General features: G+C 35.0%; 2 protein-coding genes across 3 annotated transcripts in view; one reads left to right on the plus strand and one right to left on the minus strand.

Annotated features, from left to right (window-relative positions):
- Positions 1 to 15384, plus strand: part of yki (Transcriptional coactivator yki) — a 200847-nt gene that overhangs the window by 149023 nt on the left and 36440 nt on the right. The gene's annotated exons all lie outside the window — the stretch shown is intronic.
- LOC140452144 (uncharacterized) lies at positions 7738 to 10546 on the minus strand. The gene is made up of 2 exons (XM_072546237.1): positions 8519 to 10546; positions 7738 to 8458 (listed from the first exon to the last, which is right to left on the minus strand). The coding sequence occupies exons 1-2, from the start codon at positions 10098 to 10100 to the stop codon at positions 8139 to 8141; spliced, it is 1902 nt and encodes a 633-aa protein (XP_072402338.1). The 5' UTR covers positions 10101 to 10546; the 3' UTR covers positions 7738 to 8138.

Consider the following 15384-nt stretch of genomic DNA (forward strand, 5'->3'; position numbering starts at 1 on the left):
CAAAATTATATTCCGTCTAGACACTACGTTATTATTTTTATAGATTCAAGCGTAGTCTTCGGACATGCTGTATATAAAGCGAAAATATCCTGCGTCACTCATATTTCATGACGTAAAGCGTAGTGTTGTCCTCATTCATTCATATTAATACTTCACCTGTTTTATTTTTGAACGGGCTCACTACACCACACTAATGAAAATCAAATAAAAAATATCGCCGTTTTTAAATTGGATTTTGTTCCAAAAAACATACGCTACACAAAAAGAGAGCCTCTATAAATAAAAAAAAAAAAACAAAATCAACTTTATAATAGGTCTAAGCGTCTAAAAAAACCCATTGTCTGTTTGGAGTTTCATTTGTTACCCGATCAGATTTAGAAAGACCTGTTCCAGACTTCTACAGCGTTGGCGAAAAATTGCTCTGTAGTTAAAGACAATAAATTCTGCCGAGATATCTGAATGAGCAGTGTCCAGTGAGATTAGAAACACCTGTAATTATTCTGAATGCAGTTATTGGAAGCTCTAGTAGTATTTTGGCTTAGCGAGAAAAAGGTTCCTGTTCCGAGGCATAATCCTGTTTCTATGAGCTGTATGGTTTTAAAATCCATCAGTAGCGTGCTAACCTGGCTGCAAAATACCTGGGAATTACAGTGTCTAGCTATGGAGACCTGGACAAAGAAGTGAGAGGTCAAGTACAAAAAGCAAATAGAGCGGCAGGATGCCTTAATAACACTATATGGCGAAACAGACACATTAACACTGAGATGAAGTCAAGAATTTATAAAGCCAGTGTAAGACCAATAATAACATATGCCTCAGAAACAAGATCCGACACAGCCACAACGCAAAGGCTACTGGAAACGGCAGAGATGGGAGTACTGAGAAGAATTACAGGAAATATTCTGAGAGATCGAAAGAGAAGTGAAGACATTAGAAGAAAATGTAACATACAGTGTATAAATGTAATATGTACACAAAATATAAAAAACGGATGGAATAACCACAAAATGGAGGAGACCCGTGTCAAGAAGAAGAAGAAGAGAAGAAGGTTGTAATAACCTTTTTGCTTATCTTTGGCCTGGAATGTTTTCACTGTAGGCTGTATCAAGTTAACTTTCCCATTTCCGAACATCGTCCACCATGTGAGTTTTGGTACATAGCAAAATGGCTGTAGTTCAATAAAAAGAGTATTAGCCTCGTCTTTAACAAGACTATCAGAGCTCAATTCCCCAACGTAAAGGTACTTTGTGTAGTGTGTACGTAAAAAGGAACTTCAATATATAGAAAACCTCAACAGAGAGAAAGAATTCAGAACATTCTATAAGAAAGTTAATATTAACAGAAAAGAATTCAAGGCAAACACAAATCAATGTAGAAGTTTAAACGGCGATCTATTAACAACAAGAACAGACGTACTAAACCGATGGACGGAATATTTTAACCAGATACTTAATATAGAGGAAGAAGAAGAAAACCCCTAAGACGAAATCTGTGAGGTAAGCGGAGCAGACGAGAGGGAGGAGGATACACCAACGATCCTGGAAGTTAAAGACCCTGTAAACAAACTATCCAGAAACAAATCACCCGGAATAAGTAATCTCCCAGAGGAATTATATAAAGAAGGTGGCCACGATATCATAATAGCGCTACAGCAGCTTATAAAAGAAATATAGATACAGAAGTCCCTTCCCAGTGATTGGAATATTGGAATACTTTGCACCATACACAAAAAGGGAGATATCTTTGAATGCTCTAACCATCGAGAAATTACGCTCCTAAATGCAGCGTATAAAATATTCTCCAATATACTATGCCATCGTAATTTGTTGTTACTTAAAATCTTGAAAACGCTTTTTAAATTCTGCCAGAAGTAATTTCATCTCTATACATTTTGTATGATATTGGAACACTCGTCGTTTCCTGATACGCCTTACAAGCAAAAACATGTGACAGATTATCTACTGCTAACTGTTTTTCCCACAGCATCATCTTACACTTCAACGCTTTCACAAGATCATGCATATGTGTTATAACTTGATGTGGTATTTGGAATAATTTGGTTTTTAAGCCCAAGTGTTTTGTGATGTCCCGCATAAATGAAAGATCTTGTAAAAAAGTCATCACCATCATTCAGCTAATCGCGTCCGCTGCTGAACATTTTTCTCCCTCAATTTCTTCCAATGATCTCTACTGGGCCGTTTGTAGCCAGTTTCGCTACTCTTTTCACGTCGTCGGTTCATCTAGTTAATGGTCGTCCCGGCTCCTTTTTTTAGTTTCTGGATGTCCATTACATGATAAGTAAAAAAATTATGAATCTTTAATTTATGAGAGTCCCTACTCGTGATGGGAAATTGTATTGTGATCATTAGCTGGTATAGATGTCTTTATGAAACTCTCTAATTATTTTTAGAATATTTCTTTCTTACTTTATGTGAGTTATCTTTTCTTTATCTTTAAACCTTTGTTCTCTTCTACTGTTTGAGTAATTATATTAGAATTATATCATTTTAGATCTTTTCTAATTCCTGCTGAAGTTCTTTTATTTAGTTTTCTACATTCTTCTTTGTTTATTGATAGTTTATTAAGTACAATTACAGTTTGAACTATGTGTTTTTTGTTTGTTATTATATAATCAGGCACTTAAAAAAGGTACGTCAGATAATAACCTTATCTCGTCTCCAACTTTCAAGAATATTTCTTCTCCAACAAGAATATTTCTTCTTTAAGTTTCTAAAACGTAGATCCTGCGTAGACGCAGTATTTGTACTAATACAAATCACAGAAAAGGCCATCGAGTACAATAATCCAGCATATCCATGTTTTATAGACCTGACAAAGGCTTTCGATCGCATCCAAGTCGAAGACGTCTTACGCCTACTGTATAAAAGAAACATACCAATCAATATTACACAAACCATCGAAAACATCTACTTCCATAATCGAATACAGGAAAAAAAAATGGAAAACTAACACAATGTATACCAGTACAAAGCGGAGTCAGAAAGGTTGACTCGTTAAGCCCACTTCTCTTTAATATAATAATGGACGAAATAATACAAGCAGACGACACCGAGTGAAACACAAAACGTAAGTAACTACTTAAGGCGAAAGGGCAATAAAGTAATTCACAGGATCGTAGCTGATCCTGGATGCAACGCGCGTGTTTCCAAAAACGGTTTTTAACATGACGGGGCCCATTATATCAACTTTTACGGTAAGTCCTTATGTAAGAAATTCAGTAACTACATTTAAAACAAAGATGGGCATGATCTTAATTCTAATGGAGATTGCAAAAATCTTGCCAAAAACCAGCAAAAGAAACACAGAAAGACCAACAACAAAATGGACACATTCCATAACCATTGAATGAGGAGAATATTAAAGCTAGGTAATTCATTTTTTCTCAACATTTTTTAAATATAAAGTTTTTTTCTTGTTTTCCAATATTAGAAGGGCCAAACTGAATAATATGGATAGATCACGTGACGAGAAAGAATGCACATAATTTCCCTAAATAGGATATATTATGATATAATTTCGATCTTGGATAATGATCTAATAAACAAAAGACGAAAAAAACTTAGTTTACACATGTAACAAGTTTATTTTGATGGAAATCTGAACCGCATAGGCAAATTTAGATTTATGTGGGGCCGATACAGTCCTGCGGAACGTGGCGACAGCCATACGAGTTAAGTTTGTTGGAAAGTCGATCCTACAAATTTATGACAATTTCATGAGTTTAAAATATCCACACAGAATGGTTGTTGTTATTGATAAGATTAGTCAGTGTGTGACATTTAAATAGAGAAATTTGCCCACGAGTTTTCAGGAAACGTTATTTATAGAAAAATAGCTGATTTATGCGATGAAAAAATAGTACAACTGTGTGACAAATGGTGTAGTGCTTTTTAAACATCTGAAAGAAAAAACTTTTTTCATTATTATTACTATCATTATCAAGTATTACAAAAAAAAGTTTTCACTTTTATACATTGCTTGACAAACACCTGAACAATCGATTTTTTTGACTCTAGTCTTCTTTTAATAGCTCTAATTATCGTACCCATACATTTGATAATCTCCGGGTTTTTACTTTCTGAGATTTAATTCAGCTTGTCCTGGCATTTTATGAACTTGATCTACAAAATCACTTACATGTTCTTACGTACAGTTACACTTACACTTACAGACTTATATTTACTAAGTATAAAACATTTTTACTTTTTTATTTAATTTAACGTGCTTGTGACAGCTTCGGCCATTAGCACGAGGCACCGTGGATACAATTATATATAAGGTACAATTACATATTATAATATACTATAGTTATATGTATATTATTTAGTAAGTTTTCTAGCTTCAGGAACTGGATAGCTGTGATGACTTTTCTCTGGTTCGATAATATATCTGTGATGTCGCCCTTCATGCCCAGTTCTTGGCGTCGTTTATTGTAATGAGGGCAGTCCACAAGGATATGTAGAACGCTTAGTGGAGATTGGCAATAGTGACAGATTGACTTAGGTGTAGAATTCATTAGGTGACCATGTGTAAATCTGGTGTGACCGATACGCAATCTTCTAGCAACAACCATCTCATTTCTAGTTATACCAGGGATAACGAACCGCTCAATCGTCTGATCTATTTGGTGTAAAAATGTAGTGGATTGTTTCCAATGATTCTGCCAGTAATTTGGTATGAGTTTCTTTATACTAGTTTTAGGTCACTGGCAATTTGTATATTATGTGGTGTACAATTGGATACAGCAGCTTCTTTGGCAAAGCGATCGGCGATTTTTACTATTGTTTGAGACATGTACATCTTATTAATTAGATTAAAGCTGTAAGTTCCCAATAGTTATCGTGCTGTAAGGTAAGGAATAAATCTGCTGCCGGCACAACCGTGCCCATAGCTTAACACTCTAGCTGCCATGTGTACCATATAATGGATACAGGTTTTATCAGCGTTTCAGTCATGTATCCGTGGCTGGGACACGTTTACCGTGTATTTAAATAGGAATATCATTGAATCTGGCGTAGAACTATGACATTTAAAAATATCCTGCATCCAATCGTGCATCTGCCTGATTTATTCAAAGCATTTTGAGTAAGTTCATGTTTGATTTGAACTTGTACAGGAAGGGGTAGATTATTGCATTGAAAAAGTGGCACGCACACATTTTCTTTGAATTTTGTAACTGAAATTTTGCTTTGGTTGATGTTATTGAAAATAATTGGAGCATTCACCAGTGAAGTACCACTAATCATCTCAAATGCCACTATTCTGTACCATTTGACAGACTTTCGTAAGTAGTTTGAGTAAGCTGTCTTTTGATCTGACATGTCCACAAACGCTTTTGCGTTATTGTACTCAACACTATGGCTGAAGGTTTTCTTTTAGGACCTTCCCTATGCGTTACCTCTATCCTATCTTCTCTATGTTTTGTAGACAGAAAAAGTACGTCTCTCTTGTCATGCCATTTCATAACTACAATATAATTTTTGTTTTGTTTGGCAATGATCTCCCCTTTCTTGAGTTTGGCTTCTACAACATTTTTGGGAAGATTTTTTCTCAACGTTCCAATAAGATGAGTGGATCTAGTTTTTAAAATTTGAGCAAGGTTAACTGATGTATACCAGTTGTCCGTAATAAGAGTCCTACTCTGATCCAATAAAGGTTTAATCATTTCCATAACTACCCTTTCAGCAACCTTCTACTTCTTCTCGTAGCACTACAACCGGGGGTGGGTTTTGGCTGACTGCACAACTTGCTTCCATCTTGAACGGTCGTCCATAATATTTGGGTCAGTGGGCAGCCCCATTGTTCTTAGATCTGACCATATATTGTCTCTCCATCGCATTCGTGGACGTCCTAAGGGCCTTCTTCCTGTGGGGGCTTCCTCCCATATTAATTTGGCAAGGCAGTTATTAGGGAGTCTATGGACATGGCCAGCCCATCTAAGACGTTGGGATTTAATCTCTTGGACTATATTGCTCGCTCTATACATCTGCTTGACCTCATCATTTGTTCTCATTCGGTATTGGTTGCTATTAATGTCGTGATAAGGCCCAAAGATTCTTCTGAGGATTTTCCTCTGAAAATATCTAAGTTTTCTTTCAGTTTCTTTGGTCAGGGTCCACGTCTCACACCCATACATGAGCACCGGTCTAATCACCGTTTTATATATTCTAATCTTTGATGTTCGTGTTAGGCTTTTAGATTTAATAGTATTGTGGAGGCTGTACATACATCTGTTTGCTGCCTGAATTCTTTCTTTAATCTCTTCCGCGATATCGTTATCTGCAGTGATTGTTGCTCCGAGATATTTAAAACTCTCCACTCTTTCAAAGTTATATGGGTCTATTGTCACATTTTGCCATATTCTATCTCATCCCTTTTCTTGCTTTCAGCAACCGGTTGTCCATTAATTTTTTCTTTACCGCAATATATTTTAATTTCTTGGGTATAGCCCTCTAACAAACAAATTTTAAACAGCTGTATTCCAAACTTATGACGTTTTCCTTTCACGTACTGTCGAAAAGATAACTTGCCTCTAAATGGGATCATAGTTTCATCAATGCAAACAGTTGAGCCTGGAATCATACATCGATAAAAATTAGCGTTCATTTTATTGACCAGACATTGAATTTTATAAAGTCTGTCATTTTCAGAACACTCGTCATTGTTTGCTAGATGAAACATGCGCAAGATATCAAATGCAGGACAATTTTATTATTCCATGGGGCAGAAGATGATAGCACAGTTTTATGTCTGAAGATCAACGTCTTTATACGGACTATACGTAAACTTGTGTGTGTGTGTGTAAATGTATTGTATGCTGGTGAATCTTGTTTCAAATTATTTAGGTAATCTTGAGAAGAAATGGACTGGATTGATAAAATTTATTTCTTATTTTGTACAATATTGGTGAACGACTTATAGAGCTAGTTTAGAGTAATTGTCATACACCTGAACTATTGCGGCGTTGCCAGAATACAAATAGTAAATATTAAACACGGACGAAAAGTTATAAATATCGATTTTTCCTTCTTTCAGTTTTGTACAAGAATTTATAAAAATTATATCAGCACTCTTACTTTCACTTAAAAATTTATACAAAAAATGCACCCAATTTTAAAGTTAAAATTTTCCACATACCAATATTTACATCTAAAAATATCACTGGTAGTTGGTAAGAGTCTTACGTCTTGGATCCTCTTCAGGTGCTATCAATTAGAAGGAAGTTTACTTTAAACAACGTGACCTCCTAAGAAATAATTTTCCTGCGAACACAAAACAAGAATCGTCAGTTATTCCGAGAAACGCGACATCGTTGCAGGTTTATTTTGATCCACTTGAATTGGGAACAATATGTCATCAGATACGTAATGACATATGGTTGAAAATAATAACCAACCAATAGGTACATTATTATCAGTATTGTTTTTTATAAATAATGCCGTGATATTTTAGATATAATGCGTGTGTTAATAATAATCGAATATATATATATATATATATATATATATATATATATATATATATATATATATATATATATATATATATATATATATACAAAAAAGGGATTAATGGGTATGCAGCTGAATTAATAAAGCCAAGAGAACTCTTTTTTTCAATAATCAAATATATTTCGGTATTCTTTATACCATCATCAGTGATTGCTAAAAAGTTGAGTATGATAAGTTATAATATATATATATATATATATATATGAAGAGTCCAAAGCAAAAACGATGAAGGTCATTAAAAGTTAATTGTCGGTAAATTGAATTTTAAGTTTCGAAACCAAAATACACTTACAGCAGGAATATTAGTTAAAATAAGTTAGCAGCCATTTAGTGCAACATTTATTTAATTATATTATGTGAAAACCTCATGTTTATAAGTCTTTTAATTTTTAACCTAAAAAAAAATAATTCCAAAATACAAAAAATACAACGCAAAAACGTTGGTTGTCATGACAATCTTGTCAAAAACGATCTAATAATCTATGCTATTTTAAAGGAATTTCACAAATATGCAAAATAACAAACTTAAGCCTAACTTATTATTATCTTTCAATCTAATAATAATAATTATATATCATTGCATTACATTATATTGTGATAATTATTTTATTTATTTTTACCCTTGAAACCAGTTTTCATCTTTTTGATTGCTGCCTTTTTACGCTTGCTAACAATTTCTATCTTTTTGATTACTGCAGTTTTCTTGTTTTTTGAGGTCCTATTATTTATATCATTTCTTTGTTCTTTTTCTTCGTCTTTCTCAGAGTCGCTCTCTATGACTGTATGCAATACATTAGGATTTTTCTTCGCTTTCCTTGTTAATTTGTGGGGTAGATTACCATAAAACTCTGAAGCACCATCAGTTTCACAAAATGTTTTTAATTGCTGTAAGTTTTCCCATTTTTCCAAACTGATTGGTATGGATTCTAAAAAAGAGAAACATATTGATACAAAGAGTCTTAAGACTTAATTCAGTTATTCATTACCTGTATACTTTTTATCTGGAAGAAAAAATTCGTCAGGTCCTGGCATTTCCGTTTGATTGATGAAAGCATTACGAACTATTGCAGTTTCCAAGGCCCCATTATAGCTTGAACGATATGTTAGATATCTGGGATGTACGGATTCTGCTTGAATTTCCCGAACTGGCTGTACTGCAAATGGACATTTTACTACGTAATATGGGGCTAAATATTTATTCCATTGACGAAAAAAGCTCTGTTCGAGATCAAAAACTTTAAATGGGGTTGGCTTAGCTCTTGCTCCTCTAATTTCATTAATCCAGTCCGCAATAGTCTCAGCTTTAGTATTCTGGTTGATAAGGCCCATATTCTTATCACACTCTAGATAAGAGTGCCCCCTTATAGGAAAGGTAATTTTGATCTTGTCAAGTCTTCGAGTAGTTACAACAACGTAATGGATATATCGAAAAATATTGAAATTTTTGTTTTGCCCCCCACATGAGTCGCAAAATATTTCAAGATGTTTGACTTTTTTATCTAACTGAGTAAATATAAAATGGTGAAGCATTGAAATCACTTCGTCGGACCCTTTAGCAGCAATATTTTCCGAGTAGCAGTAGAAGTATGAGTCAGCTGTAGAAAGAACATGTATATTAAATGAGTAAAATGCAAGCTGACGTTTATAATATACATCATTAGTGGTAATGTTCGGTAGTGGCAAATTTTTTTGGAAATCCATAGCAATGCTTTCGTAGTCTGTAACTTTCATGCTTCTTTTTCTTGCTGCTCTCTTTCTAGCATAAAAAACTTCAGCCTTCCTTAAGTGTAACTCATTCTGAATTTCTAAATTTTTTAATTGTTGCATTAGTTCTACTTTGCCGTCTGTCATTGGCGTATTTTCAAGTTTTCTCTGTAAGCTTAATTTCTCTGCGTTAAATTTGTCGCACGAACTGCATGTGTCGCTTCGAGGGTATCCAAATTTAATATTGAAATTATGATTAAAGATCTTGCGATAATATTCGTACGACACAGATCCAACATCTAAATCAGTGTACATATTGTACATTTTCTTTAAATTAAGGCTCTCCGGTAGATAAACGATAGTGGATTTTTTACGGCTATAATGACTTTGTCTGCCTTTAAAAGAACTTATATGATTTTTTACAGCCTCCAAGGTAGCAGGAGGTTTGGTGCAATGGGTGTGTGAGTACATTCCCCTCATGTCTTTTGGTGAATTGCCACATTTTTTTAAGGACTCCTGAATCGTTTGTAACCACCTTCCAGAAATTCCATGCAAGGACAGAAATGCCTTTCTACACACCGGAACCTCAATGATATTATTTCCTTTCATAGTTCTTACCTTATAAGAATATGCCTTTTTATGAAATTTGGCTATCTCCTCATTTTGTCTTGGGCGACGTTTTTTAATTGATAACATGTTAATTAATCCTGTTAAATACGAGCTTTGTTCATTTTTAGAAGCCATTTCATTGAATTTTTTTATAATTAATTTACGTTCAGAAAAATCTAATATTTCAAAACATTTATACCTCAAGCATTTACAGTCTTCGCCCAGCTCGTGGGAAGCTAACCTCAGTTTTTTCATAACGTCTACTTCTCGCCCAAAAGATTGCCTTTTTTAGATCCCATATTCAACTTTTCAATTGTATCCGAGTCACTGCTATTATTCTCTTCATTTAGTCTTTGTATATTCATTTTATCACCACAAAACTACACAATTCAACGCGAAACAGGTATTGCTCTGGTATTGTTTTGCTTTATAATACACAATAATAACAAACTGACGCTTAATGCGCATTTAACTCGCACACCTGCTGCTCGCACACATACTGACCTTAACCATTTTTGCTGTGTTTACCCGTGACATTCATCGTTTTTGCGGTGTACACCATTTTTTGTTTATGAAATAATTCCGTAACTATGAGCTTTATTGCTGTGTACACCGGTTTAATATACACTACAGACCCTCATCTATTTTATCGAGTTTTAACCCATTTTAAAGAAAAAAGTGACTTTCATCGTTTTTGCTGTGTACTCTTCATATATATATATATATATATATATATATATATATATATATATATATATATATATATAAGCAAATATTTAACTAACACATTTGAGATTGCGGCCATTAGCTTGGAATGGTGTGTAAAAAATCTTCGAAAAAAAAAAACATATCCCCATGTTAAGTGGAGTTACAATTGGTTTAAGGAATGAATAACAATAACGTTATCACAGGACACTTTAAAAACTTATTATTATATTAGAAACTTTGAAAGCTTCATTGCTAGGTACAATGTGAAACTATTTTTACACAGTTTTTTTCGGTTAAAGAAAAATTCACAGTGTATTGAATTGGCAGCATTAAAGTATGTGTTCCATGATACAACAACTGAAAGGTGACAATGGCTTAATGTGACAGTAAGTTTTGTGTTAATTTATAGCTGGACTCTACCTTTATTGTTATCAGATAAATTTCTATATCAGAAAAAATAGAAAACCATAACTTTAAGATTTCTACATTAGAATCTACATTATTTCGATGTTGTTTTCTTTTTTTATTGAACTCTTTATATAAAAACAGTAAAACTGTTTCATATCTGAAACGGAGAAAACCGTAAACAAGAAATCTGACAGCCACTTAAGTGAGATTTAGTCACATTTATATATTATTTTTATTTTTCTTGGGTATAGGTCCTATGTATATTAAAAAAAGTAGATTTGAAGGACCTACTTCCCAACAAAGCTCGGAAGTGAAACAGTTAGCGTGGTAATGTAAATAATGTGTTTAGCGCAATGACACACACACCCCCGGCACAATCCCGGTTCTTCTAATCGCCTACCGACACTATTCATCCGAAAACTATTGTGATACTAGTAGGGAAGAAGGGGAAGAACCCTTCCTTGCCACCGCCCATCTCAAGTTTCCTTATACTATGATTGCATTTGGAGAAGGAAACTATTTAATTCGTGCTACTTAGAAGAATAGGGCGTTTGAGAAGCCCCTCTATCCTCTGTCACTAAAATTCGAATTCGCTGGTGTGTATTCTGACCGCAGTATCCCGCAGCCCAACAGCGGATTGAAAAGCTTAGGATGCCGGCCGATCTGAAAAGTGGAAAAGCTAAAAAAACATTTTTTTGGGGGTACCGAAGTACAGTTCTTGTTTATATATATTATATATATATATATATATATATATATATATATATATATATATATATATATATAATATATATATATATATATATATATATCTTTGTTTTGAGGTTTCTGCGGGAGCTATATGTGCTGTCACTATTTTTCCGGTTTGACTCCGCGTTGTAAAATGCTGGTTTTCTTGAAAACCATTGTTTTGGCGACGTTTCGGCAAGGTCTCACTTGCCATTCTCAAGCCTGGTGGATCTACTTCTCGTCGTTACTCGATAAGTACTAATATATATATGTTGCAAACCAAAATGTCTTACCAAAAAATAGTTAAACGGCTCTTATTTGCGATAAATTAAATTATACGCCTGTCCGGTAGAAATAAACTTGTTTATGATTGTATCTTATATTATATCTATACTTAGAAAAATTTTCGGACCTCGCCATGACATCACCACAAACCAGTATAAGATCAGAGCCAATATCGAATTAAAAGCACTCTACAATGACGCCGATATTGTCCACGAAATAAAATCACAGCGACTAAGATGGGCAGGCCACGTACACAGACTGCATAACGATAGACTTGTAAACTGGTATGGGAAGAGATTCCCACATGCAAAAGACCACTCGGACGTCCCATAATGCGATTGAGAGATAACATTCAAGCAGATCTCCGGAAAATGAACATTCCATTTGACCCTAGGTTGATGGAAGACCGAACAAATTGGAAAAAAGTTGTACAGTCAGCCAAGACCCACCCAGGGTTGTCGCGCTACGTGATGATGATGATGATGATGATTGTATCGTTAAATTGTTCATTTTTAGACAAAATAGAAAGAAAAGTCTTCTCATTTGAAAGTAAAGTTAAATCTGTCAGTCGATTCTGCGACATAGCGTTTCTTAAATAGTTTTTAATTCTTTTTAAAAAAGAAAAATTACTTTCAACGGAAACTGAAGTTTCGGTATAGTATGCTTCAGAAAGAGAGAGAGAGAGAGAGAGAGAGAGAGAGAGAGAGAGAGAGAGAGAGAGAAGAGAGAGAGAGAGAGAGAGAGAGAGAGAGAGAGAGAGAGAGAGAGAGAGAGAGAGAGAGAGAGAGAGAGAGAGAGAGAGAGAGAGAGAGAGAGAGAGAGAGAGAGAGAGAGAGAGAGAGAGAGAGAGAGAGAGAGAGAGAGAGAGAGAGAGAGAGAGAGAGAGAGAGAGAGAGAGAGAGAGAGAGAGAGAGAGAGAGAGAGAGAGAGAGAGAGAGAGAGAGAGAGAGAGAGAGAGAGAGAGAGAGAGAGAGAGATAGAGAGAGAGAGAGAGAGGAGAGAGAGAGAGAGAGGAGAGAGAGGAGAGAGAGAGGAGAGAGAGAGAGAGGAGAGAGAGAGAGAGAGAAAACGTTTTATTCTACGAGGAAAAAGGGGATGCAGAGGGAAAAGACAAGATGGTCAGGAGAGTGGGCTTCTAAAAAAAGCAGTATTCCCACGTCTCGTTACTAAAAGAACTGAGACGCGAACCAGATGACTGGCGCAATTATTTGCGAATGGACATCTCAGCCTATTGTCAATTGCTAGATTTGGTAACATCATACATATTGAAACAAGACACCTGCATGAGAAAAGCCATTACACCCCATGAAAGACACACAGCAATTCTCAGATATATTCAACAGGACGCAGCCTCAAGGACTTGGAGTTCACCATAATATCCAAACCAGCGGTTAAGCCAAAATAATTCCTGAAACCTGTAATGCAATCTACTTGGTTTTAAAAACATAACTACTTAAAAACTTTTATACAATTCAATAAATTCCCAGAGAAAATCGTGGATGCATTAGGCTTTTTTTTTGGGAAAAATTAAGCGAACTGCAGTGGAGCTAGTCCTCAACTGAGTCAAGATCGGACGACTTGTCTGGATATATATTTTCACGTAACGTTTTATTTGTCAGTTCTCGCAAAACCTATGCTTCTCCCATCATTTCTGCGATCTGACCTTGGATTTCATTTCGATTCGTCAAGATGTACGTTTTGCTGTTTACATGCCACGTTTTAATGTATAGATTTGTCCTATCCAACAAAACGTACAATAAGATGTAGCGTGAAAACCGGCCTTAATCTAATATATTTTTTTTTTATTTTGCCTGGGCTAGATTACCACGATGCAGAAGGCCCACTATAGCGGTAAAGTTATAAATATCCATTTCAAAAGACTTTATCATTGAATGTTAATTTCAAATCCATTTTAAGTTTCAACTATACACATTTGCATCTTACTTAAAGCCCGTAATATTATTCATCGGTTATCCATTTAAAAAATGATACGTACAATAGTGCAATTATTCGATTCTATGAATGGGATAAAATTATGTAATGTGTGTAAACAACTGAGTCGTGAAAGATTGAATAAACACAGGAAATGAAATAATGAAAAATAGATTTCTGCGCTCGTGTTCTACAAATTATGAAATGCATAAAACTGTCAAGAGCTGAAAAATATTAAATTAGAAAAATGTACATGCTGCGTGAATTTATCAAATAATACTTTTGAAACACTTTATTTTTTGCCACTCTTCAATTAAGCCTCTATAAAATTTATTTTATTAGTCGCGGCACCCTTTTTGCTACTACAACTTTTTCAAATGAAGTTAGCTCAAAATAATAATTATACCATAGTAAAAGAACAATGCGAAATGAGTATTTATATAGATGCTTCAGTTTAAACCACAGAATTATACTCGTATTAAATAAACTAGAGTTGACAGCTCAAAGTGAAGTTAGCTCAAATAATATACCATAGTAAAAAGAACAATGCGAAATGAGTATTTATAATGCATCAGTTTAAACCACAGAATTATACTCGTATTAAAATAAACTAGAGTTGACAGAATTGAAAACCGGCTAGAGGGCTTTATATTTTTCGGCGGAAAAAAATTAGGGGGCAACGGAAAAAAAAAAAAAATAAGGGGGCAAGAATTTATAAATTCAACTAGACTGAATATAAGGAAATTTTAAAAATTTTCGCTTAAGTTAGCCTCAAAATCTTATGATTTTTATCATGGAATAATGAAGTTTAGGACTTGCTTTATCAAATAGACAGACAGTAGTAGCACACCTAGTCGGGGGGGTTTGGTTGGTCGCCGAATTTTTTTTATGATGTTACCCTCCGTTTTGAGTCCTTAAAATGTGTGAGTAACACCTGTCGGAATAGGGTCCTGGGGGGGGGGTTGACCCCCCAAACCCCCCCCCCCCCCCTGGGTGCGCCACTGCAGACAGAGAGTAACCGTAGCGCACTTTATGTGGTCTGACCATTGGAGTGGCGATTTTCCTCGGGTTTCTTTTACCATCTACCTTGCCTTCAACCACCAACCTCTCCATGCCTTCCATTCGTCTGGTAATGTGTCCAAAGTATCTCAATATATTTTGGTTGATGATTGTGGTAAGCCTAGTATTGATGTCGAGTTCTGTCCATATTGAGACATTTGTGCGATGTGCTGTCCAGGGTATGCTCATCAATTTCTACGATATAACCCCCACATTTCAAAAGGTCATTATACGTCGGTAGTCGGTCGACTTTTTAAAATGGTCCAAGTTTCTGACGCATAGGTAGCGATAGGAAAGATAAGCGTCTATACTAGGCTCAGTTTCGTGTTCCTGGGTTATGTCCGTATCTTTCCAGATTTTTCCAGACTGCGTATATACTAATGTGTATAATTTCATTAATAAGCAATGACTAGTATAT

The sequence above is a fragment of the Diabrotica undecimpunctata genome, chromosome 10 (genome assembly GCF_040954645.1).
Source record: "Diabrotica undecimpunctata isolate CICGRU chromosome 10, icDiaUnde3, whole genome shotgun sequence".
Taxonomy (NCBI): domain Eukaryota; kingdom Metazoa; phylum Arthropoda; class Insecta; order Coleoptera; family Chrysomelidae; genus Diabrotica; species Diabrotica undecimpunctata.